This window comes from Pygocentrus nattereri, chromosome 23, assembly GCF_015220715.1.
Source record: "Pygocentrus nattereri isolate fPygNat1 chromosome 23, fPygNat1.pri, whole genome shotgun sequence".
Lineage (NCBI taxonomy): Eukaryota > Metazoa > Chordata > Actinopteri > Characiformes > Serrasalmidae > Pygocentrus > Pygocentrus nattereri.
Window position 1 is genome coordinate 20,204,871 of NC_051233.1, and position 24,296 is coordinate 20,229,166.

The 24,296-nt window shown below is 37.5% G+C and overlaps 1 protein-coding gene across 2 annotated transcripts in view; it reads left to right on the forward strand.

Annotated features, from left to right (window-relative positions):
* The first annotated feature begins 1,816 nt into the window (after window positions 1-1,816).
* Window positions 1,817-24,296, forward strand: part of ttc33 (tetratricopeptide repeat domain 33) — a 68,778-nt gene continuing 46,298 nt past the window's right edge. The window contains exons 1-2 of one of the 2 annotated variants that reach the window (XM_017698491.1): window positions 1,817-1,892; window positions 5,891-6,112. In XM_017698491.1, the coding sequence (XP_017553980.1) occupies window positions 5,892-6,112 (221 nt within the window). In that variant the 5' untranslated portion in view covers window positions 1,817-1,892; window position 5,891. Of the gene's footprint in view, window positions 1,893-1,918; window positions 2,001-5,890; window positions 6,113-24,296 lie in introns of those variants that run through there. The other variant, XM_037533166.1, reaches the window with a different exon arrangement.

The window sequence follows — 24,296 nt, forward strand, 5'->3', positions numbered from 1 at the left end:
GTCTACAGCACAAATATAGCCTTTTTATTTACTATCCAAAATAAGCAGTAAACCTACACATGGCAAAATGCAAAGTAGTGAAATGAAAAATAAAGCACAAAATGGCAAACAGTTCATCAACTTGTGATTTATTGATTCAATCACCGATTCATTCATTGTCTGGTGTAATTGAACACATTCTAGTGTCAGCAAAAGCACACTTTGCATGCATGGCACACTTTGCGTGCATGAGCCCCTGAGGACAAGGTTCGCTTTTAAGATCAAAGTGCTTACTTTTTATGCAGAGAGGCACATCTGCAGTGAGAACAAAAGCACTGGTGTAAATGGACAGGTCAGCTAGTTTGTGAGCTCTTGCACAAACCAAAGTTTGCATAACACTAACCTACTGAGACTCTGATCTTCGCAGGTGAGGTTTTTTGTCAAAGGAGGTTTTGTGATTACTTAGTGATATAGCGTCATCAGTGTGAATGACGTAACCTACTTAAGTACACATGCAAATAATGTGATGTGCAAATGATTCATCAGTAAAGAATCAAACAAACTATGAAAGCTGGGAATAATTTATGCCCATATGTAAATCTGATATATCATGAAGGGTCAGCTATGTCTTTCAAAATATATACAAATATACACTCACTGGCCACTTTATTAGGTACACCTTGCTAGTAAAAGGTTGGACCCCCTTTTGCCTTCAGAACTGCCTTAATTCTTCGTGGCATACTGTCAACAAGGTGTTGGAAACATTCCTCAGAGATATTGGTTGGTTATTTGAGTTTCTGTTGCCTTTCTATCATCTCAAACCAGTCTGCCCATTCTCCTCTGACCTCTCACATCAACAAGGCATTTTCGTCCACACAACTGCTGCCCACTGGATATTTTCTCTTTTTCTGACCATTCTCTGTAAAGCCTAGAGATGGTTGTGCATGAAAATCTCAGTAGATCAGCAGTTTCTGAAATACTCAGACCAAAGTCACTTAAATACTCAGATCAAAGTCACTTAAATCCCCTTTCTTCCCCCATTCTGATGCTCAGTCTGCACTTCAGCAAGTTGTCTTGACCACCTCTACATGCCTAAATGCATTGAGTTGCGGCCATGTGATTGGCTGATTAGCTATTTGTGTTAACAAGCAATTAAACAGGTGTACCTAATAAAGTGGTTGGTGAGTGTACATATGCCCATGTTTGTGTACACATACACACATATACATAATATATGAATTACATTTATACGGTCTGCCTGATATGTCCGATACATGTTTGACACAAACACCAAAACATACACTAGCAAGAAAAAGACACTAACAACATACAGTATATACAAACCTAAAAAATATAATATGAAGATTATATAACATACAGCTAGTATGTAAGGGTAATATATGCCATCCATTTTTTATATACAAAAATATGTGTTGCACATATATGTTTATGCATGTTGACATAGGACTAAAATATTTGTCCCATATTTGAAAATTACCCATTTAAAATAAGTTAGCATGCACACGAACGTCTATATGTGACTAATATAAGTTGGATATAAGAGGTACATATATGCTAATTTATGTCATAAATTTGAAATCCATGTATTGCCATATATCAGATGTATAATTTGCGAATTATTTGCGAAGTCTATTATTAGAAAAAATATTTTTATTAGAAAAAATAAATAACATTAATTTCTTAATCCAGTTCAGGTGAAATGACGTTACAAAAAATGTGTGTGTGTGTGTGTGTGTGTGTGTGTGTGTGTGTGTGTGTGTGTGTGTGTGTGTGTGTGTGTGTGTGTGTGTGTGTGTGTGTCTGGTGGTCGTGTACCTTTAAGAGGGTTTGTTTACGTGCTGGTTCTTCCGGGTGAGTCTATGGCGCTGTTGAGTTGGGTTTCTCAGTATAACGTGAGTAACGCTAAGCTAGTTAGTTGATCCTGTATTAACGAGTTGCGTGCGAAGTCAGACGTTGTATTTCTTTGAATAACTATCAAATCCATTTTCTGTGCTGCTGTTGTGAGTGTCTGCGCGGTGTAACTGTGTTCATCTGAATGTAGAACAGTTTTTCTGTGGCGAGGACGCGAGGGATGCTAAAGGCTCCTCACAGAGCAGCGAGACATAAATGATAATAACAGCGTCCGTGTAAATGTTGGGAGAAGATGTCGAAGCTCCCCGAGTTGTAGCTACAAAATGTCAAACGCAGCGTTACTTCGTCAAACATGTTATAATCTGTGTTAATATCAAATATATTCGGGTTGCGATTCAGCAATCAAAGCGATGTACTGAACGCAGGTTCTAGTGGCATCCTTGCATAAATTAACGTTAGCGCTAACGTTAACGTTTCACAAGCGCAGTCCTGTACAGGCACATCGCTTCACTGCTCACTGTTGTTCTAGGATTGGGTCACTAAACGTGAACTCCACTGTTTATTTATTTTTAATTCCACATAATAAATGGTTGAGGTGTAAACAGTCATTTGGAGTGATTTGATGTGAAATGCTACGTTCTTGAGAAACTTGCTGAGTCAGAATTGTTCAGAACCAGACGTCTATAGAGTTTAATGCCTCAAAGCTTCTTCAGAGAAAGTTATCGCATGAAATGATCAACTGTGTGGCCTGATGTCTGACACTTTGTTTTATGGAAGTGTTGTGATTATGTTTTGACTTAAAATGTATTTTCAGCTATTTGTTTTAATCAATTCGTGGTGGAAGGGTGCATGCAGGGCATTGTTAGGCAAAAGAGTCCCCAAAAAAAGTTAATTTTCAGACGATTACAACGATTTTACCATATAAAAGCTCAGATGCACATGTTCTGTAGGGTCACTGGTGGTTTTGTGTAGTAAATAGACTGGCTCTGTTTGTATTTGACATAACAGTTAGTCCCAACCACGCAAGCTGATTGGTTGAGAAGCGTTCTAACCGCAGAACAGTACGTGGGTTTTTCACAAGCACTGTATCACTCCGCTGAACGAGTTTAATAGCTGTACGAGACGCTCGCGCCATTTGAACGCTTTCACTTTGCGCACAAACAGAAAATAGATACTTTTAAGATCGCATTTAACCTTTTTCTTGTCAGACCCTGAAGATGACACTAAATTCCCAAACTATCATTACCACCGAGCAAGCTTTTCAGCCGGCAGCTGTGACAGAAGAAAACAAACAACCTGGCATTAACGTTAGCCAGACATTAACCTAATGCCATTCGCCGAAACGTGTAGTCTCCTCTTCAGAGTCTGACCAAATCGGACTGAGCCACAAAACTACCGCAAGAAAAACAAAACAGCTCAGTATCGATGCCAGTTTGGGAATTTAGTTAAACGAACTGCCGGCTGTGTAGCGAGTTAGCAGATCGGTGCTCTGACGTAGCAGCAAGCTGCTGGTTAAGGAACTATAGTTTGGCGTTAAATGCACGTTCACAGTTTATTTCTTACTCTATTTGTTTAACTGTTGTATAAAACCAAAAGAACACTCGAGGTCGCGTGTTATCGCTATAACATCACGGCTGTGATGGTCTACGGCACCATAGTCGTGATCGTTATGTGGCGATAACACACTCCCTCTCGTGTTCTGTTGCTTAAGTAGGCATGACGACCCCGGGTTCCTATCACCACCACTGTGAAGGAAAAAATAGTCTTAAGTTTCTCTACAGCGAACCATTTCACTTCTAACCACAGAATTAATTTGTTTACATCTCAAGGACTGAATTATTCAGAAATGTTTGAACAGAGTACTATTTGCTTCCACAACGTTTATACATTATATATTAACGATATAATACACAAGATGTTTTTCATGCTTAACTCTTTAAAATCCCGGGTTTGTTATACACTAAGGCTAATTATTCAGTAAATTCAAGGACTTCAGTGCAAATTGGCTGAGCTGTTCTTGGACTATAGAAATGTGTGGGCCCGGGCCGTTAAAGGGGCTCAATAAATGAATTCAAAGCTCATCACTGACATAGTGTAAAAATTTATTGCAAGTTAAAAAACTAAGTATATATATATATATATATATATATATATATATATATATATATATATATATATATATATATATATATATATATATATGTATATGTATATGTGTGTGTGTATGTATGTGTGTATATATGTATGTATGTGTATATATATATATATATATATATATATATATATATATATATATATATGTATATGTGTGTGTGTGTGTATGTGTGTGTGTGTGTGTGTGTGTGTGTGTTATATTTAGATTTATGTATTAACAGTGACCCAAATATGGGAAATCTTTCTTTTAGACCTGAAAATAAACGATGAAAACTGGGAAAACAAGGAAAATGTAAGACAAAAATAAATTGTTCAAAATCCTGCACCATTTCTAGGTTACTGTTTTATATTTAAGCAATATTATATTTAAGGCCTTTGCACAAAAATCTGTTTTTCTTTTTGTTTGTTTGTTTTTTTCGTTAATTTACCTCTTCCTTTAAAGCTCATGTTTAAGTGACCCCTCTTAGGTGGGTTTGATCTACTCCGAGGTTTTGCACACGGTCATTAAAGCATTAAAGGGGCGTTCCAAATACAGAAATAAATCTGAAATTCATGTTAAGAATTTGAGTGGGATGTAGGGCTTTTGAAATTTTATGTCGATAATTTAAGTTGTAATGAAAAAGCTTGTACTGAATTAGAAAGGAATGCACATAAAGGCGCTTCCACGAGTGGTCTCTGGTGGACCCTACTATATGTACAAACATACTTTGACAGACCTACTAGATCATTTACATTTTAAATGTCACAATGCTTTTTAGTTTTAACCGTTTCTTTGCACATATAATGTTGAAAAGGAGAGCATTTGATGTGAAAGGGCCATGGGATTTAATAAATATTATTAACTCTAATGCAGATATAGAGCCGGCTCTCCCTGCCCTGCCATAGTGATACACTGCAAATTCGGTGTGTTAATTCAGTCAGTGCACCAGGCCACCGGCTAAAGTTCAAAACCAAACATATTTAATAGCTTTATGCTCTAAGAATGTGACATTCTCACCTAATTAATGATCATCAATTAATATTTTGTATCAATTAAGCCTAAACCATTATTTTATAGGTGGCTACTATATTAGATGCTTTTAAGCAACAGCTTGAACTTTGGAAACTGGAACCTGGGCCTTTCATAATTATTATGTACTCTCCTGATCACAATTATTTAAGGAGGCTGCAGGTTTTTTTTCACAGCTGTCACTTTCACAGTTCTGTTTACATCACAAACAACAGAACATTAATTTCATCAGTTGGGTTGATGAAAATAGAAAAAATAGGGAATAGAAAATACATTTAGTTATTAAAATGGATGTTATTTGTTTAGCAAATGTTTATTCATTCAAAATGCAGTGCCAAAGCTTCACAGCATGAACCAAAAACAACAGAAAGGAAAAGAAACAAGAGGTAGTCAAATAAATAAAAGCAGTGACATTTATTGAAACGCCTGATAATAATTCTTGTTCTTGACTGGTGCCATAACACACAGAGGGCGGCACTGATTAACGTTTGTGTTGTCAGTTGGAAGCTACTTAGTATCAATAGGAAACAAGATCTGGGCACTTTGGGCTTGTTCTTTAGTAATTACATACAATGAAAAAAGACATTGTTAATGGTAATTATTTCTATAACAGTTGTCATCTAAAATTTAAACTTTTGGAAACGTACAGACCTGACGATCAAACCTTTTAGAAAACGTGTTTGAGAACAGTGAGTGCAAATGTGGGCTATAATTTCTATCGACGTCTTGATACTGATAATCAAACTGATCAAATCTTTCACCTAGTGATGTCATTCGTTTACAACTGGCCATGGTTGCCAAATATTATTCCATGAACAGCAAAATGTTTTCTCAATAACTTGGATGATTAAAGTACTGACTTCTTATCTTTGGTAGGATGGCCTCGTTTGGCTGGAAGAGGAAGATCGGGGAGAAGGTTTCTAAGGCGGCTGTGCAGCAGTTTGAGGCGGAGTCAGAAAAGGTGGCGGAAGATGCAGAGTTGGAAGGAGTTGACTGGCTGCATGCAATCAAACGCAAGCGAGAGGTGCTCTTAGAGGACTGCGCAGACAAGAGTAAGAGGCTAAAGGATGAGGGAGCACGGCTGGCTGAGCAGGGCAGGTGTGTGTGTGTCTGCTTGTTTTTACCTACATTTCTGTTCCTAGTTAATGAAACTTTTGCCTAGTAACTGTAGTAAATATCTCTACAGTTCAGGTGTACCATGTCTTGCATGTGGTTGTTCATTGGTTCACTCTCATTGTGAGTGACGGACCTTCTGCAGTTGAAGTTCAGATGTGTCTGTAGAAACATGTGCCCACCTACACCCTTGTGAGTTTATTATATGCTGCTTGTGTGATACACTCATCTGCAGTACTCGCTTAACCATTCGAGCTGCCAGTATTTGAATGCTGAAGTCACTTTTTAGGTATGTGGGCTATTCTACTGTATAAGTTCAAACTGCAGTGCCTCAGACAGTATCTGTACAGTCATGAAAATCCTGGAAAAGTCATGAAATATACAAAATTGGTTTACCAGGCCTGAAAAAAAATCATGGCAAATAATAAGTGCTGGAAAAATCATGGAATTTCCCAAACTTTTCCCTAGTGAAATTTGTCATCTCATCACATCTAAAGCACCAAGACTATCTGCACATGGACTAGCTAGAGTGCACATCTCTAGTAGAAAGTGACTGATAAATTGTGCAACAGATGGACTACAGTCACTAACTCTCTAACTACTTCTGAGTTCTGAAATGGTTTTTAAACATAAAATTTGAAATGATGTATCTGAATTTTAAATGGCATATTTCTGATATGCTCCTTGGTCTCTTCTGAGGGTCTCTCTTGTCATATTTTGTGGAAACCATTGTCAGTGAGACATCTCAGTGAGTTGTAAATTTTAGAAGCTGTGATTTGTGGGTTTTTTTTTTTTTTTTTGAGAAAGTTCAGTTGGCAAACTTTTATGTCTCGGCCAAACCAGTTTGTGTAGAATATGATTTGAGTTGTGTAAAATAATTTTCAATATGCAAATATCAAAAATCAAACTGTCTTGTTATTGGAAATCGTATTGAACCTGAATATATGTGCATTGATATACCTCAAGTATATCACTACATGTTTGTTGAATTGCTGATAGTACCTGCAAGGGAACAGTATCCATGCTTCTCTGGTCAGCTGTTAACTCCCCTTCACTTGCACAAGCAAGTGAAAAGATCTCTCATTATCCGTGATGTGATAGTGACTGATGTACTGTTAAACTTTATCCTCAGCTTTATTCAGGAGCATATTCATGCACTCCTTAAACTCCAGGGGGTCTCATTCTCAAATTACGTTGTGATATTGTGATAACGTCACATTTTAATCTTAATAGCTGTTAAATCTGTGTTCTTAGTTAATTGATTTGATAATTCTGTCTATTTTTAATTCTGAGATGCTGTATCTACCACTGTGGCAGATTTATTAGAATAATGGCTTAATTAGAATAACAGCTAAATTGCAATTCTGCCTGTCCAATGTCCTCCTGGATGCAGCTCTCTGTTTTTGCTTTTAACACCATAAGCATGAGTCTGATCTATATATCAATAAAGTAGAAATGTAGAAAAAAACAGCTTATGTAAGGTAATCGGCCACAGTATCTATTGCATATCTTTAGGTGTAGGAAAATGATTTGTGGGCCAGGTTTAAGGTAAATTGTAACTATGTGATGGGATGTGTGAATCTGTCTTGTGGACTATAGGCTGTAAGTAAGACAGTGTGTGAAAGTGCATGAAAATTACACGTATTTCTTGACCCAAGCCTGATTTACGTATGTGGGGGAAAAAGCCAGAACCGATTTGTGTGTTTGTGCACAAACGACCTTGTCAATCATAATTTTATTTATTATTTAATTATTATTATTATTTTTGCCCGTCAGAACCGTTATGTGACAGATCATTGTTTGAGCTGTTTGAGAACTTTCCTTTCAGAAAGGCTGTAGAATATTCCACACATCTCTCTCTGTAACAGCTGAAAAGAGACTATTATTTATAAAAATGTTCTCCTCCTCAGTTCAGCCAGTGGTGCATTGTTGTTTGTTGCACGCAGCACATGAGTGAAATCTGTCATCTGGCACTCTTTTTAAGCATAAAAGTATACTTTTTCTCAGAACAAAACATTTCCAACATAAGTTTTCACAAAGTTGAAGACTATGTTTTTAGTCATTTAAGGTGCGTTCACACCTGGCTTATTTGGGGTGAACCTGTCAGACTTTTCCTTTAGTTTGGTCTGTTTTGACTGGTGTGCACACTCATCACTTAGGCAGGAGTACACTAAACAAATCGTCTGTGTTTCCAGCTGTTCCAAATGACCTCTGGGTCTGCTTCTGGTGGGAATGTATTTCTGTGATGGTCTGCACCAGACAAAGGAATTCAGCATCAGAGCGTGCTTTGTCTGCTTTAAAGTCTGACTCTTCACAGACGAAGTGCTGCTAATAACAGCAGATGGGAAAGAAACATTCACTTTTACGTTCAGATGTATTTGTGTTGACTGTGGTATACATACATGTCTATTTTGATGAATGATGGCAAATGTGAAAGTAACAATTTCATGAACTTTAGCTGTTGCAGTGTGAAATAGTCTGAACCAAATGTAGATACACTGTCACAAATACCTAAGGTCTGGTGCACACTAGCTGTGAAAAGAGCCTTAGTCACTTACCATACTGAGCCTTCATCATTTTCTGCTGTGCACGCAATATTTTGTTGACCGTCCTTCTGTTGTGCCAGGTGAGCTCAGTTTTACACAGTTTCCTGGAAACTGCCTTTTAGATGACGTTAAAGTGGTCTTCCCATATTTTGGGCTTTTTGGGTTGTGTACAACCCCATACCGTAAGCTGTATTTTCCATCTTTCAATGAAGTGAGATAAAAATGTCAAGCTAACTAATCGATAGCTGTTTTTGTTTCTAGCAACTTATTATCGATGGTGTTGATGTTGATTAGTCATGGCAACTCTAAACAATCTATATATTTCAAAAAGTAGTATTACAGTAAATGCTTGTGCATGCATATGTGTATGTATGTGCGCACATACAGCTGTTGCGAGTGCATCAGTGAACAAGCCAAGTGCCAGATCTAGTTTCTGCACTGTTTTTAATGCCCTCTCAGCATGCCTGCATCTTCAGATCTTTGTCATTAGGATGGGCTTTACTGGAAATGAGAGGGTGGCTTGCATGAGTGTACCTCATGTGTGGCTTGTGGGAGGAAAACGGTTTTGGTATCTCCTGCAAAATGAAATCTGTTTTGTCAGTTAGGTTTGAAGCTGTGGAGCTGAAATAATAAGGGAACAAGGAAAAACTGGCTGTTCTCCTTCTCTCAGGGGCAGCTCATCTGTCAACCATTACTTAATCAGGTGCCTCAGTTTGGCTTGCAGTGAAATTATTCAGTAACAAAATGACTTAAAGATGTAGGACAAAATGACCTGTGTGATCTTGCCTGAGCCGACTGCAGGCAGCCATCAGATGGCACTGTTGGCTTTGTAATTGAAATTAAAGTGCTCCACACTAGATAGTGCTTGTACTAGTTTAGGATCTCCATGTGCTTCTTGGACATACAGTTCTAGGACAAACCTTAAATTGACATTGATTCTTTACATTTAGCTCAGGTTCTTTAAACTTGGAAAAGTTTCTTCACCTGCTTGAAAGGTTACTTAAGGAGTCAGTGGTTCCTCGGCCATAGCATCACTCTGCAGAACCCCTTTTTGACCTTTTGACCAACTGAACTCTGTATTACTGTGCCACATCACAAAGAATCTTTGTGCTGTTTATGGAATAATCTTTGACTGTAATGCTGCTTGAATTGACTGCAGAGTATATTGAAGTAAGAACCTGTTTTTTGTTTAAACTGAAGGGCTTAGAATTAATTTTCTTGACTATAACTAGACTGGACTGCTAGCTAACATCTTAAACAGCTCCATCATTAATATCACGGGCTTGAATTAAAGTACAATTTATTGATTTATTATGAAATGGATAGTTCCGGTCCTGCAATCTGATTGGCTGAACTGCGTTCAAAGCTGTTGTCAAATCCACAATATGCACACAGCTGCGACTGCCTCAAAACAACTAAATTGTATATTACAGCGCCACGTCAACAAATCCTTGTGCTGCTAATGGAGTAATCTTTGATTGTAAAGCTGCTCGCATGGTGCTCTGAATATATTAATGAAGTGTTTTTTTTTTTTTTTTTTTAAACTGAAAAGTTAAATACTAGGCTTCTCATAAGTTTACAAATTCTAGCCTCTACAGTCAAAACGTGCATAATATACTGAGTATGGATGTGACTGAATAACAAATGACTTACACCTGCACTGACTAGCATTGCATTGAGTGGTGGGGGTCCATTCTACCCACCAAGAGAACGAGAGGCCAGTTGTGCTCTTTTGGACTCCCAGACATGGATGGCTGTAGCATCACCAGGGATCGAAGATGCGATCTTGTGATGATGGGGCCAACGCTTAGACTGTTGCTTCACTCAGGAGCATCCAAATGACCATTTCTTAACTATGTTTTGTGTTATTGGGGTGCACTATGTAGGGAACAGGGAGCCTTTTGATATTGAGCCCCAGTACGAGAAGAGGGGCACCACTACATAGTACTAAAAACGACTCACAGTGGTAATTTGGTGACCCAAAAGTACTTAAAAAGGGAAGATTTTTGCATTAAACCATGCTGTTGTCATATGATGCAAAGTGCCTAAAACTCCCTTCCAACGGTGCTAAAATCACAGCAATGCTGGGTCTCTCATGGCTTATTGCTTCATTCTCATATGTAGAAAAACAGTACCTGGTGTTGATGCAGCAGACGGGTACACAGTACTACATTTCAACTGTAGTACTGTGCATCCTTCATTTATTTCGTTTCCAGTCAAAACTATTAACCAAGTTATTTATTTGCATCAGGAAAAAGTAGAAAACCTATTTAAAGCAGCACTATGTAAGTTGTGTTTTTTTTTTTTTTTTTTTTTGTAAAAACTGAAAGAAGTAGCATTAGTGAATCAGGAGCAGAAAAACATGCTAAATTGTGGTATCTGTGCGCTTATGTGAGTCACCTTGTAAAGTCTAACATAGTAACAGTATTAAGTCAGAGGCGCCCGGACTTCACAGGAGTTTTTTAGGCTGCGTCATACATCTCTGCATATTAACTTCACATGCACAGGCTCAGATAGAAGGCCCGGCTCAGTGTTTAGCAAGATTAACGTTATACTGACGAAGATATGATGACTGGCAGATAATTGGCTTACATCCTCAGAAGACACATCCTTCACAACGTTGTAACTGATATACTCTTTCAGCGTGCTCACCAACATCAGATGCATCCACTCTTCATTATTGCTCTGAGAACACCAGCAGCTTTGTTTGATTTGCAAATCTGTTTCCTTTCCTCAGTAATGGCTTCTTGGCTACTTCTCCTTTAATATCTACAGTCTTGAACTGAAACACCTGTACATTTTTTCAGATCTGAAGCAACAGTAGAGCTTGATTTTCTCCTCTCTCTCAAAGATGAAAGCTTTATGTGCTGTTTATCTTTAGTGGTCTGCCAGGTCTCGTACAGTTGGTAGGAGTTCCGATTTCGCTGTATGTTTTAATGTTTTTGAATTCCAGTTTTGGAAACTCAGTTTTCTTTTCACTTTTTCCTTTTGGCTTTCCTGTTCCTTATCTGATCTCTTCAGATGCATCTCCTGAAAATAAACAACTTGTGCTTAATGGTCATTTTGACTGGAAATTCAATAAAAGAAGGGTGGATTTCTTGCGCAGTACAGAAAATGGGGAAAAACAGACTAATTTGTGAGAGAGACCATACATTTGTATATCTACATTCCATTATTTATGAATTAATGAGTCAATTTATTAAATAATTTTTAGTTCTTTATTTTCTTAAGACTAAGAGTGACTCTAGGCCTGTATGTTGAGGAAAACAGCAGATGTGTCTTGCTTCCCATAATCCCTGGCCTTTTCGATCTGCCGGGCAAAAACAAGAACTTTTGTCTCCAGGATTAGCTGGAGATGGAGATGAAAGATAAATTGAATGGATAAATATAACCATGCCATCATATACCAAGCAGCTCCAATGAACTGCGGTTCATGTTTGTCTATGGTTGAATTGGAATATGTGCAAAACAAACCAGTTTACGTCATAACCTGGAAGAGTCAGGCAGTGTAGTCAGGTTTACTGAAAGATTTGCAGAGGCAGGGATTAAATTCAAGATGTGATCATGAGTGCCTAAGCCTGTTAAGCTGTTATCAGGATGCTCTGTCCTGCCACGTATGTCAGTCTCTGCTTTGGGTAAATACCTTCCATCTTATTTAACCTTGATTTCTTAATAGAGAATGTTAGATACTTTCTGGATAAAGTTCTGTTAATAGGTAATAATCATTTTCTCTCTCCCTAATTTTACTAAATTGCATTCATACATTTCACACCAAGCTGAACATAGTGCTATTTGATGTCTTCACATGACTGTGCAGTAATGTATCAGCAGCTGAATTTCAGGTTGAGTACAGAAGATGAGATTTTCATCAAGGAAATGCTGATGAGGACATGGCCCTTAGAATGAAGGCTGCTGCCTATCTATTCCACTTCATGCAAGATTGGTTTACTACAGCAGAGATAACCTTGTCTTCATTTTATCATTTTAGTTTGCTGTAACAATATATAGTTTTTCCTCGATTTTATAGATTAAGACCATCAATGATGCTGAGGTTATAAGAAATGTCTCAGCCTGGACACAATACAGGGCAGCCAATCTGAACAGAAGGCACAGAAACAAAACTGTCTGATTAGATCTAAATGTTAAAAGGAAGGTTGGAAAATTAACTAGGTAGCTAAAAGCTTTTTACAGGGGCTTTCTGAGGGATGGACTATCAGCATTGTAAAGGTTGTATGAAACTCTCTTCTGACAGATAAATGATGGGTGTCCTCACAGCAACCACATATACAGTACAGCAAGAACAAGCTCTCCAGACATTACACAGAGGTGTGGCCTGTTCCCTCATTATTTCAAGGCAAATGTAGGAGATGAAAATTCGTTGGTAAAAATATGTTGGTAGCTGCTCATAGAGGTGTGGATGCAAGTGAAGGGGGCCATCATTAGGCTGAAAAAAAAATCTGTCAGAGAGTTAAAAGAAACTTTAAGGCCCAATCACATTTCATCTTTTTACCCCTACCCCTTGATTTTGAGTGTCACCCTAACCCCTTGGAACGGAGTTACGAGGGGTAGTGGCTGAAATCTTGCCCTATGAAATGGGACAACCCTCAAATAAAAAAAAAAAAAAAAACCCAAAACATTTGCTTCATTAACAGCTGCTTAGTTTAGTTACATTTAAGGCATCATATGCTTTTAAAGTGGGGGGTATAAGACAATTGTTTATTGTGGCCCACTGATAATTCTTTGGTGATACGAAGCTGAAGTCAGCTGTCGCCAGCTTCTTGTTTGAAATTTCCCGTTCCACCTTAAATGGTGCAGCAGTTACATTCTGGCGCTTCAGGTGCCAATGCTGCTGGACTATTTAAGGTGGAACAGGAAAGTTAACTAGCTAGCTAACGAGACATTGGCAAGCTATTAGCGATTTTTATGCAAGCTAGCTAGCTTATGCGAATCTTAAAAGCCGTCCTACTTTATGTTAAGAGCTGAAATGCATGTTCTCTGGTATCGTTAATGGAGCTGGAACAGAGCAGCAAGTAACCATTATTCACAGCGACCCTCTTCTTGTTCCAAATAACGACCACAGTTGAAAACGCTGCATCGTTGTTTTAGCATCGAGGCCGCCAGTGCGTTCGTATTCCATGAACACAGGAGGTCGTGTGCAAACGGGTTTCTTCCGCCAATGTTTAGCTCCACTCGCAAAAAGTTTAGGGAGGTTTATGAGGAGCCTGGCCACTTCCTATTCCCCCATTATATCAAAACAGGGCTACTAAACTGCGGAGGGTGCCCGTGAGTGAGTCCTCAATGAATAGGAGTAAATGGTGCTCAAACAGCTAAAAACGAGAAGTTAAAATAATTTCTAATCACTCACCCAAACCATTTTTTTTAGAAGGTAGAAGGATGTATTTCAGTTTAAAAAAAAAAATCGTATCTATACATTTCCTTTTGTCTACAGTAAACGGATTTTGGGCAGCAGGGGGCGGGCTTTACTGCTAGAGTGTGATGATTGATTGGCGAGTGGAGCAGCTCATTGGCTGTTCGCGCTCACTGACTTGAGTTTAGCTCACTGACTCGAGTTTAGCTCGAGTTTAAAAGCTCTTAAATGTTTTATGCTGTTCAGTGTTAAGGAAATGATTGCATTCTTTTACAGTAAAAATATTTAAGTATTTATTAACTATGATTTTGCGCAAATGCTCCATATCGACTTATTCATTTTGGACTCACTCGGGAGCAGAGCGCCCTCTAGCGTTTGAGAACTGGAAGACGTTGCAGAGTGGTAATTCTCCTCTCTACATATTCTCTGGTAGTTCTCCATGAACATATAGGGCAGATGGACGAAGGGTTACCGATGAAATGAAATTTCTAAATCGTTCAAATTTAATTGTTCATAGAGAAGTTTCCCACTAATGTTCGCCACTTTCCAATCAGCAGGGAGTATCTGCTCTCAGAGGAGAGCGAGTCTCTCACAGGAGCACGGAGAGATACTCACTTTCCTCCGTTTAAGTAAAGACTGTGATTGTACAATGTAGTTGCGGCGAAGTGTAGACAGACAGCAGAACGCACAGAGCACAGACTGCACTGTTAAAATCTCAATTTAAAATTTCATTTATTTTTTCATTTACTTGATTAAAGGAAAACTGATTTAGTTTTATTTTATTGCTGCTACTTTGTGCAACCTTGGTTTTAAATTTTGACAGGAAAAAAATAAATTATGTTTTATTAGCCATAAAGTTGATCACGGCAGTGAATTTTTAAATGTTATTAATTTTTATTGTCTTCAAGCCAGAGAGGCCAGGCCAGTAAGGTTCTTTGTAAAGATATAAGCAAGTGTGGTGAATGAAATGGAGGCTCCTGATCTGAATTATACCACATCATCTGTCAAACATGGTGGGGACACTGTTAAGACATGGGCATGTATGGCTGCCCATGGAACTGGGTCACTGGTGTTTGATGTGATTGCAGATGGAAGTACCAGAATGAATCTGTATGTGCCTTATGTCACTTTAGTGTTAATTTCAGGACTTTTATATTATTTTTTAGTGTTTAGTGTTTTTTTTTTTTTGGAAGTATCTATTTAAATCCACACTTTTGCTGTTTACTGTCTATTTGTTATTGTTACACCATGGGGTCTGAGAGTAACACAATTTCAGTACACTGTATGTCCTGTACATATTATAGTATTGACAATAAAGTTGACTTGACTTGAATTCTGTGTATAGAGCTGTAATTTCTGCTCAGATTCAGTCAAATGCTGCAAAACTGATATGACAGCACTTCACAGTATAGATGTATAATGACCCAAGACGTAACACGAAAGCAACCTAAATGCTTCTTAAAGCAAAGAAATGGAACGGTCTTAAATAGCCAAGCCAGTCATCTGACCTCAACCCAATTTAGCACACTTACTGAAGAAAGGCAGGAATACCCACAAAAAAGCAGCAACTGAAGACCGCTGCAGTAATGGTCTGGCAAAGCATCTCAGGGGAGCAAACTCATCATTTGGTGATGTCTGTGGGTTCCAGACTACAGGCAGTCATTGACTGCAGAGGATTCAAATATTCAAATATTAAAAATCATCATTTTTACTTTTGAGCCTGTGAAAATTGAGGACAGTAAAAATGGCTGTTATAACGCAACATTTAGTTTTTTGTTAAACCCCTTGAATTAAAGCGGACACGTTGGTTTCTTAATTTCAAATCTATTGGTGTGTGTGTGTGTGTGTGTGTGTGTGTGTGTGTGTTTAATATTGCATACATATAACAAGTATAATACACTGGTAATATCCATGGCATATCTAGGTATCTTTACTATTGAAACAATTTAATTAATTAATTTTAAACATTTGAAACTATATTGACAAGGACTTCAAAGGTATAACTTATGTAATACCTTCTAGGTATAACTTTTTTATGTAATGATTGTTTCTGAAAGATGAACCTCTGGACTGGATGTACTGATAGTTCAGTGTTAACCTGTCCATCTCTTCTTTTAATTTGACCATTTTATAGATATTTTTGTTATTTTACATGCTAATAATATTAGAATATCTCACTGAAGTAATAGTTTATGCTTTTAACTGTTAAAGCTGAATATATAAGATTTTGTCTCTGACGTCTCTGGTTGGAAATGTGTAATGGATTGGCATTCATTGTCCCAGCAACTAGAACTTTTTGACAAAAAAGAGTTTGTCTTTTGCTTTGTTGCAGGTGGTGTTTACATTTCCAAAAGCAGCTTATTTGAACTCCTAATGTTTGATTTAGTGAAGCAAGACATCCCTCGGTTCTCTTCTCACTTTTCCATAAAGGAGCATATTAGAGATACACCAATACCACTTTTTTATTTCAGATACCGATGCTTAAGTACTTAAGTATTGGCCAGTAACGAGTAGCGATACAGACGCTAACTTTATTTAACCTAAATCGCTTAAAAGTCCTGAGATTTATACAATTCAACATTTTTAATTACTACTGTTTGCTACTTTGGCAAAAAAACTATGTTAATGGCATTTATTTTTTAGAATATACTTAAGATAACGTAACCATTTTACATGCTTATGGCTAACTTATTTTTGTCTATTTACTAAGTATAATTAGTAATAAGTTAATATTAATTAATGGTAATATGAATAAGAATTTTATTGCAAAAAATAGTTAAAATAAAGCCGAACAATACAGATTAATTTGTTGTCTGCACATCTAAGCCGGCAGCAGCTTCTCTTGCGCAACCAAAATGATACTGAATATTGTTTCTTATTGGAATTTTTCAAGTCATTTTCCTCTTGCATCTCTGAGCATCGGAACTTTGCTGGGATTTAGTACATATTAGTCAGTCACACTGTCAGTATCACGGTCAAACTGCAGATTTCTTGGCTTTGTTGATGCAATAGGCCACCAGACCCTGTTGCTGAACCAGCCATGCGACCCTACATGCAGTGCAAGCTTCCTCAGATGCAGTGGACCCCAGACCTTTAAGACTTGATCAAATGTTCCAAACTCGAAGAGCAAGTTGTCCTTGGTCCAAAAAATTTCTAGTGTGAAGAAAAAAAAAAAAAAAGGGATCAGTATTGGTACCTTTTTAGCAAGCAATGGAAATGGAATGATTCGTCCTGCTCCCACCTGCAACCAAAATGTTTTGGTCCGATCAGGCCTACACAGTTCTGTCATGGCTAACTAACATCCAATAGTTAACATGGTCTCTTCAAAAGTACTTTATCCTCTCGTGAAATAACATGGCAGACATGGTCATCAGGCTCACTGTGAAGTGACCACCATTCATACCCAGTGAACGCAAAGCAGGAATTAAACCACAGAATGGTTGTTTTTCTGTTTTGCTGAGCTCAGCAGCTGTGGCCATTCGACTGAAGGTTCTGCCATTTACGTAAACTACGAGAATTTGCGTGTTGTTCACTTGATCAGAGAATGTCTTTTATATTGTTTGTATATATGATTCAGTAATCATTCTACATTATTTAAGCTCCCATGCACAACACTGAAAATTAGTAAGATATTGTGGGGGGTCTGGCAATTAGCGGGACTGTAGACCTAGAAATACGGAAAGCAAGTCTCCTGAAAAGAATGGGAAGAAACTTTTTGTTATTGTATTGAGCCTTCTGTGTAATTATCTGTTGAATGTGTGTTCCACCTTTTTCCTGATAATTTTCCTGAAAATGAATAACTTTTTGATCATACTAATTAGACCTGATCTTGATTGTTGTGGAGGGCAGTATGTGTGAGATAATAATCATGCAAAGCTCACTTCATTATCTGTATGCAAGCGTAACCCTGAGACCCAAATAAATGGGTTGTAAATAGAATGTCTTGTTTCACTCTAATCACCACAGTGACTGTTCGCAACATTGGAAAGTTTTTCCTCTCTATTTCTCCCACTTTTCCAGTCAGAGTTCCCACATGGACCATATTTTGAAATCGGATGATTGACAACATTTTGGCTGTAACCACATAATGTGCTGTAGGCTCCTGCCAGTCCAATTTCAAATGCTGTGTCAATGTAAACAGAAGATTAGCTCTGTTTTGGAAAGTAAAAGCGGGGAAAAATTGAGTTTGCATGTTCTATTGTGATGTTGACAAAGCCTTTTTAGCAGCTGTTGTGTGCTAGCTTGTTGAATCTATTTAGTGAGATTAGGATAGTTAAGAGCCGGGTCCGGAAGTCTTTCACCTATGCATTATTTCCTCGGGAGAATGCGGGAAAGGACGCTGGTGCCTGAGTCACCGGGGTATCACATGACATTGCACATGTAAATTGGTTCCGCTGGAACGAATTGCAGTTAGTACGGGCATATATGGACTGTTTCCTAGAACAACTGACACTTAAGGGCTATCAAAAGCTCTTCCTTCAATAAATCACCGATTGCACACACATTAGAAAAGCTCTTTGTATAGGTTAGCTTACCATATGTCTTAACAAGATAATATCACTTGAATGGTTTCTGATTTTTCTATCAAGTAATTTGACTCAGACAATATAGATATATTAGCTTTCCTCCATTCATACAGAGAGCAGACTGATAAAACTGTTCACCTTAGAGTGCCCATGCCTCAACATTATCTGTTAGTGAATACTCAGCATCCCAGAAAGATGCTTGTTGCCCTTGGTGACTCAGTGTAATTGGTTTTTGAATGCATAAGTGAATTGCCATGAGGAAATGATGTGGATCTGGAGCGCAGAGATCAGTTGTTAAAATCCCTGACAGTATTTCAGCTCTGACTCTAGTTTTCCGGCTCTCTTGCCTGAAGATGTACTTATTTCAGGCTGAAGAAATGGACCTTGCATTTCTCCCCAAAAGAATTTGCCACTGAAGTGATATTCTTAGACTACTTTTAATTAGGTCCATGGATATTTGATCTACTAACGTGTGGTGGTGTCCTGTTCCAGATTTCTGTGGCCAGAGACTGCATCCATTCCCCTTAGAATGAAGGAGTTTTTGAGAGCAGCCTACATTCTCATGCACAACAATGGTAGCTAGAGGTAACTAGAGGCTTACACTCAAACTAGAGGCTGACTCTGCTCTGAGTCACGATCGAATAACATTGTGTTTTTACTCTACTTTAGTGACTCCTGTGCTGTCCTGCAGAGTTTACTTCTAGCCTGCATCTAACATGCTTACCCAACACTAATACATCTGCTCTAACCAATCAGTGAGTGTGTTTACATACACTTAATAATCCGATAACTGTAGAAAATCCGATTTTGTCGGTAATCTGATCATCACGTTTACGTGCACTTGAGTAATAAGATAATGGACAACTCCAGGTCTGTATGAGTCAGGCAGTAATAAGATTTCTGCTTTGCAACTAGCCAATAAACTTACAGAATACGACCTGTTGTAAACGTAATGTGAAACTCAAAATTCATGCAGTGTCGTTGGGCCACTTTACCTGAAAATATGAACATACACCATCTAAAAGATGAAGAATATTTAAATCCTTTTCATTTAAATCCATTTCATTCATTGGTGAAAAGCTCTTGCAGAGCTTGAGGAAGAAACCTTGAGAGGAGCCAAAGCAAAAATGTCATTAGATCACAAGCTGTTAATTGTCACAACCCTACTGAAAGGGTGGATACTGTGATGTCGGATGATGCATGTTTTGGCTACTGAGGCTCAGCTACAAAAGTTTTTTCTGTGTTAAAGGGGAATTCTACACAATTTTCAAAGTTTCTGTTTAATGCAAATGTTGGGATGCAAACAAAACCATTCAAAGGGGTTTGATCTGAACTAATTTATTGTAGAGAAAATGACTGTGTAATGTTGATTCAATAAAATATGTTTTGGGCATATAGAGCAAATATAGCTATTGTATTTACTATACAAAACAAATCAACTAGTGTTTTTTTATTTATTTATTTTTTTATTTTTTTTTAGTTTTCTTTATTGAAAAATATTTTATTGTAAATACTTTATTGTAAAATAACATTTGTGTACTATTAACCCCTTAACGAACCATGGACCCAAAGTTTTGTTACCCACTTCTACAACCCAAGAATAGCTCCATTAGTTTGCATTAAAGTCCCTGTAGTTACTGAATATTATATGAAATAAGCTTGGAATGTTAAGGGGTTGAAACACCCTTCATTGACATCTGCGATGAATGGATGTTCAAAAATACGTTGTAGGCCAAAGTCATGTCTTATGATAAAACAATGTTTCAGCCATTAGGCAATATTCATACCCATGCTGTGTCATTAATTTCTGTGAAAGGTAGGCTAGTTGTCTGGTTCCTGTTACTGTGACTAATTCTGAATTGGTCAATTTCTCTAGAATTGAGCATTTCATGTCAAATTACTCTAAATTACTGTGTTTAAATCTCATCAGTTTAATTATACTGATATATTTGAAAAATTGGTAGAATTCCCTTTTAATATTGTGCGCCATCTTAGTGCACTCCTTTGCATTTCGATTTATCAAGGCTAGTAATTCTGTGTGCCGTGTGCTATTTAATGCCTGTAAAAAGCTTCTCTTACATAGCATTTTGTGCTTAGAGTGAAGAGAGAAGTTTTCAAACATTTATTTTTGAGGGGAAAAACTTGCATACATTTTTTTTTTAATATAAGTTTTGACCAAATAGTGATTTGACAGTTTTCTAAATGATTATTTAGAGGCATATATTAAAAATCCCTGCGTTTACTAAAGCTACTCTCTACTTTGTTCTTACGCTGTGGCTTCAGTGTGCGGTGATGTACTGTATGTAGCTAAGAAATTACATTTAAAAATGTACAGTTTCTTGACACTCAGAGTGCGCTCAGTGAAATTAAATTATTAAATTTTAAATTAATTAGTTAATGGAGCAGGTGCATGCATTTTTGAATATCTCAAGAATATTTAAGTTTTTTTTAAACTAGCAGTGTGAAAAATGCAAATAACCGACTATTACGCTTCGAGTGACATGCCACTGTGCATTTACAAAATACATTCCAACAATTTTCACTTGCACCTGATGTAAAAAGGAAAGAGGCATTTTTACTAGAAGTGCTGCACAGTCTAGTATTACAATGCTGGAATCAGTGATGGCTCGTTCAAAGATGCATTGTAAATTAGTAATTTTAAAAAGTAAGAATAAGAAAAGAAAACATCTTGGATCAGAGTGTCACACTCTGCACGTGCTGAAAATTGGTTTTACTGTGTAACTCCCTCCCTAGCATATCTTGCGTAAATTGGATTTTGTTGTAACTTTTAACTCCAGCTCCCCCCACAAGCCAGAAGGATAAGTGGCTTAGAAAATGTGTGTGTCTGTGTAACTTTTTATGAACTTGTTTTATGTGTTGTATGGCTGATATCAAAATCGATTATCTGATCAAAAAATATGGGTAGAGTGTCTTTATTGCGTAGGCAAATAAACAGACATTGTGTGATTTAGTTTGAAAGTGGATAAAGAAGGAATGAGTTGGTGCTTATTGCACATATGATCAAGGCCCAGGTCATCAAGACCCATATCGTACGTTTTTCTTGTATTTTATTTTTTTTCCACTGAGGTCTACTTATGATGTAACCTTTACATATTGCTGCTGTCAGTAGAAAACCTCGTATCTCCATTTTTGTTGTTTTTCAGTTTGACATAAATTGAAAATGCCTGTAGTCCTTTACATTGTGAGTAAATTTCATGATGAATGGACAAAAGAAATGGCCAAAAACGATTTGGAAAAACATCTGGTTCCATTGTCTTACATTAAGAGTAAAGTATGTTTTTTCCTTCTCCTGTAAAGTTGTAATTTTGAAGATACAAGGTTTTCTTTCAACAACAGCGGTATATGACTGATATATGTAAATGACTAATGTTCTGATTGGCTGCCCTCTACTGTAAATCATTCAAAAAGCAGTCCAGGCTAAAACACTACTTACTTCATTCCTAATGGGTGGTGCTAAACTACTGTGGGCTGAATAGACAGATGTACACAGATGTACTAAAACATTAACACTAAAACATTAAAACCCAATATACTGTTGGTCCTTCGCATGCTGCCACAACAGCTACACCAAGGATTTCCAAGGAACATTGCCCAGAGCATCACATTCCCTCCAACAATTTGATGTAAACAAGAGGTTTGGCATGGGCACTCTCACCATGTGCAGCAGAATGTGATACACTGTGTGTTGTGACACATTCCTGCTGTAACTATCATTAATAACTTCTGTTGGTTCAGACCAGACACAGTGGCCTTTGTTGTCAAACAGCTTGTTGCTGTATTATGGTGTCCCTTCTCTGCCTACCGTCTTGGCACTGCTGACCAGGAGCACCCCACAAGCCTTATTTTGCACATACTCCACCCACAGCACTGCTACTACTTGTTGTATTGTTGAAATGATACATAACTAACAAACGCACCAACATTATTCAGCACAAAGTTAGTCTGGTTCGAATGTTAGTTTGAATGTTTTGTTTTGTTCTCAAATAACTGCAGTCATCTCAAATAATTATGATAAGGGGTAATTGTGTTTTAGTAATTTTGACAGGCCTACTTATTAGTGTATGTGTAAATGTGTTGATTGTTGCAACTATAATGCAGTTTGTTGGGCTGCCTGAACTCTCGATGCTCTGTTTGATCTGTTTGCTCAACTGGTGTGTCATCCTCTTGCTAAACCTGATTGACCTGGTTGATTAAAAAAGGGCTTTTATAGTGGAAACATGTAGACTGAAAGCTGTATGTTTCACTTGGTAAAGAACCTGACCCAATTAAAAGTGAAGGTAGGTATGCATTGACCATGTAAACGTATGAATAGTTTGTCCTGTTTGCTTCTTGGTAGTTTTGTCTGCCAAATTGGTAGCATGCAGTTGTTGATCAGAGCATCTTCACTGTGTTTCAAGTCAACAGGTTTTATGGTTGGGAAGTATGCTGGTATAAAAGTAATTACAGGTAAGATGTGGTCTTATGATACAGACTTTGCCATAACATGGATACCACGATACAGAGTATGCCGATATAAAGGACTGGCAAAACATTTCACTTGGCCTACTGCGCCGTGTTTGTCCAATTTTTTTTTTTTTTCACTGTTTTGTTGTGCCATATAGGACAAAACAGACATAACTTTACCTGTTGTGCAAGAGGTGCCCCATGGGGCAGTCGTGGTCTGGAGGTTAGGGAACCAGTTAGGGAAGGTGCCTGGTTCGATCCCCTGAGCTGACAGTACGTGACTGAAGTGTCCTTGAGCAAGACATCTAACCCCCAACTGCTCCCCAGGTGCTACGGATAGGGCTGCCCACCACTCCAGACAAGTGTGCTCACTGCCCCCTAGTGTGTGTTCACTAGTGTGTATGTGGTGTTTCACTACATGAATGGGTTCGATTGTGGAGGTTAATTTTCCCCTTTAGCTAGTGGAGCTAGTAAAAGGACTATATCCTACATTTTTCTTGTATATGTAATTTTTCCTCGAGGTCCACTTATGCTTTTATGACAAAGTACCAAAAAATACAATAATAATAATAAAAAAGGAAAATGAGTTTTTCCAATATATGGATATATATTGAAATATATACCTTTTTAAATTACACATTTTGATTTTCTGATTGAAAACAATTTAGCACATCTTCCACAGAAAAAATCTTCAATATGATATTTTTCTGCAGGTTTTAGTGCAAATGTTTGTATTTATTTACAGGGTTTAATATATTAGTAAAAACAAAATAAAATATTAATATGGCCAGTCACATTTGATATGTTACATTCAGTAAAGAAACCGTAATTGCGCATGCCATTAGTATCTCCTCACATCTGAAACACCAAAGAATCTAGATAGCAAAGAAAAAAGTATTACAAGTATGAAAAGTACACATTTCCTCGCAGTTTCGTTCCTTTCTGTCTATTCCTTTCATGGGTCCTTAGACAAGTAGTTCTTGTAAGCCATTTAATAAAATGTTTGCTCTGTCTAAGTGCTGATAAAATCTATTTATGTATTTATTTTTAGTTTAGTTTCATTTGGTTGGCAAGTGGAGAAACCGGCTAACTCACCGTGGCGTAGATTGTGAAATGCTTGCTCATATACATATACATACAGATGAAACATCAACTGTCATGCTTGTATTACATTTTTCCTCAGTACCTACTTCTGTCTAAGAGCGAAGGATGACGTACATGACCTGACATGACCCATGCGTGAAGATCTGTTAGCTTGTGTCACT